Consider the following 2,202-nt stretch of genomic DNA (forward strand, 5'->3'; position numbering starts at 1 on the left):
AAGGGCCTGTACTGCGCTGTAATGTTCTATGTTCTATGTTCTATGTTGATATGTCAGTTTAAATGTCTCTTAAACGTTGCTGTCGGATCAGCTTTGACCACCTCCCCTGGAGCGGGAGGGGATTAGTGGGGGTTTGTTGGGGTGGGGTGGGGGGGTGTGGGTTCAGATATCCAATGTGATGCTGGTGTTGATTCTGTGCCCACAGGACGAGCCTACCCACCTGAATTTTATTATGACACTCCGAACCCAGTGAGGATCCAGAAACCGAACCTTTACCTCTTCATTTTGCAGTGGACCCAGAAACTACCGTACGCTGTCGGAAATGTCCTGGAATATAAACTCCTCATCCAGCAAGAGGTGAGTACATTGGGAGGCAGTGCACTGGGACTCATAGAGTCATACAACACAGACCCTTCGGCGCAACTCACCCATGCCAACCCAGTTTCCTAAACTGATGCAGTCCCATTTGTCAGCATTTGGCCCATATCCCTCTAAACCCTTCCTATTCATGCACACATCCAGATGCCTTTTAAATGTTGTAATTATACCAGCCTCCACCACTTCCTCTGGCAGCTCATTCCATACACACACAGCCCTCTGCAAGAAAAGTTACCCCTCAGGTCTTTCCCCTCTCACCTTAAACCCATGCCCCTCTAGTTTTGGACTCTCCGACCCTGGGGAAAAGACCTTGGCTATTCACCCTATCCATGCCCCTCGTTATTTCATAAACCTCTATAAGGTCACCCCTCAGCCTCCGATATGCCAGGGAAAATAGCCCCAGTCTATCCACCTTCTCCTTATAACTCAAACCCTCCAGTCTCAGTAACATCCTGGTAAATCTTTATTGCATCCTTTCCAGTTTAATACCATCCTTCCTACAGCAGGGTGATGAGAATTGTACACAGCACTCCAATGGTGGCCTTACCAACGTCTTATACAGCTGTAACATGACGTCCCAGCTCCTGTACTTAATGCTCCGTCTGATAAAGGCAAGTGTGCCAAATGCCTTCTTCACCACCCTGTCTACCTGTGACGCCACTTTCAAGAAACTATGTACCTGCCCCTCTAGGTCTCTCTGGTCAACAACACTCCCCAGAGCCATACTATTAAGTCTGTAAGTCCTGCCCTGGTTTGCCTTCTCAAAATGCAACACAATGCATTTATCTAACTTGAAACCCATCTGCCATTCCTCAGCCCAGCTGATCAAGATCCCGTTATACTCATAGATAATCATCTTCACTGTCCATTTGCCATCAATTTTGGTGTCATCTGCAAACTTACTAACCACACCTCCTACATTCTCATCCTAATCATTTACATAAATGATGAACAACAGTTAACCCAGCACCAATCTTTGTGAATACTGCTGGTCACAAGCCTCCAGTGTGAACAACAACCCTCTATTACCATCCTCTGTCTGCTATTGCCAAACTAATTTTGTATCCAGTTGGCTGGCTCTCCCTGGATCCGAAGCGATCTGACCTCACTAACCAGTCTCCCATGCAGAACCTTGTTGAAGGCCTTGCTGAAGTCCATGTAGATAACATCTACCGCTCTGCCTTCATTATCTTCTTGGTCACCTCTTCAAAAAATACAATCAAATTAGTGAGACATGATTTCCCACACACAAAGCCATGCTGACTATCCCTAATGGCCTCGTGGTGTTATTGCACGACTGTTCATTCAGAGACCCAGATAACATTCTGGGGACCTGGGTTCAAATCCTGCCACAGCAGATGGTGGAATTTGAGTTCAATAAAAATATCTGGAATTAAGAATCTAACGATGACCGTGAATCCAGTGTTGATTGTTGGGAAAAACCCATCTGGGTCACTAATGTCCTTTAGGGAAGGAAACTGCCATCTTTACCTGGTCTCGGCTAAATGTGACTCCAGACCCACAGCAATGTGGTTGACTCTTAACTGCCCTCTGGGCAATTAGGGATGGGCAATGAGTGCTGCCTGGTCAGCGATGTCCTCCTCCCATTAACGAATAAGGAAAAAAAATCAGTCCTTGCCTTTCCAAATCCATGTAAATCCTGTCCCTCAGAATCCCCTCCAACGATTTACCCACCACAGACACCAGGCTCACCAGCCTATAGTTCCCAGGCTTCTCCTTACAGCCTTCCTTAAATAAAGCTACAACATTAGCCACCCTCCAGTCTTCCAGCACCTCACCCATGTCTGTAGTTGATACACATGT

The 2,202-nt window shown here is 46.6% G+C and overlaps 1 protein-coding gene across 1 annotated transcript in view; it reads left to right on the top strand.

Annotated features, from left to right (window-relative positions):
* Positions 1 to 2,202, top strand: part of LOC125488260 (MAM domain-containing glycosylphosphatidylinositol anchor protein 1-like) — a 58,027-nt gene that overhangs the window by 52,933 nt on the left and 2,892 nt on the right. The window contains exon 3 of the mRNA XM_048621189.1: positions 206 to 357. Coding sequence (XP_048477146.1) covers positions 206 to 357 — 152 coding nt within the window. The remainder of the gene's footprint in view (positions 1 to 205; positions 358 to 2,202) is intronic.

This window comes from Rhincodon typus, unplaced genomic scaffold, assembly GCF_021869965.1.
Source record: "Rhincodon typus isolate 14 unplaced genomic scaffold, sRhiTyp1.1 hic_rhity00000094, whole genome shotgun sequence".
NCBI lineage: Eukaryota > Metazoa > Chordata > Chondrichthyes > Orectolobiformes > Rhincodontidae > Rhincodon > Rhincodon typus.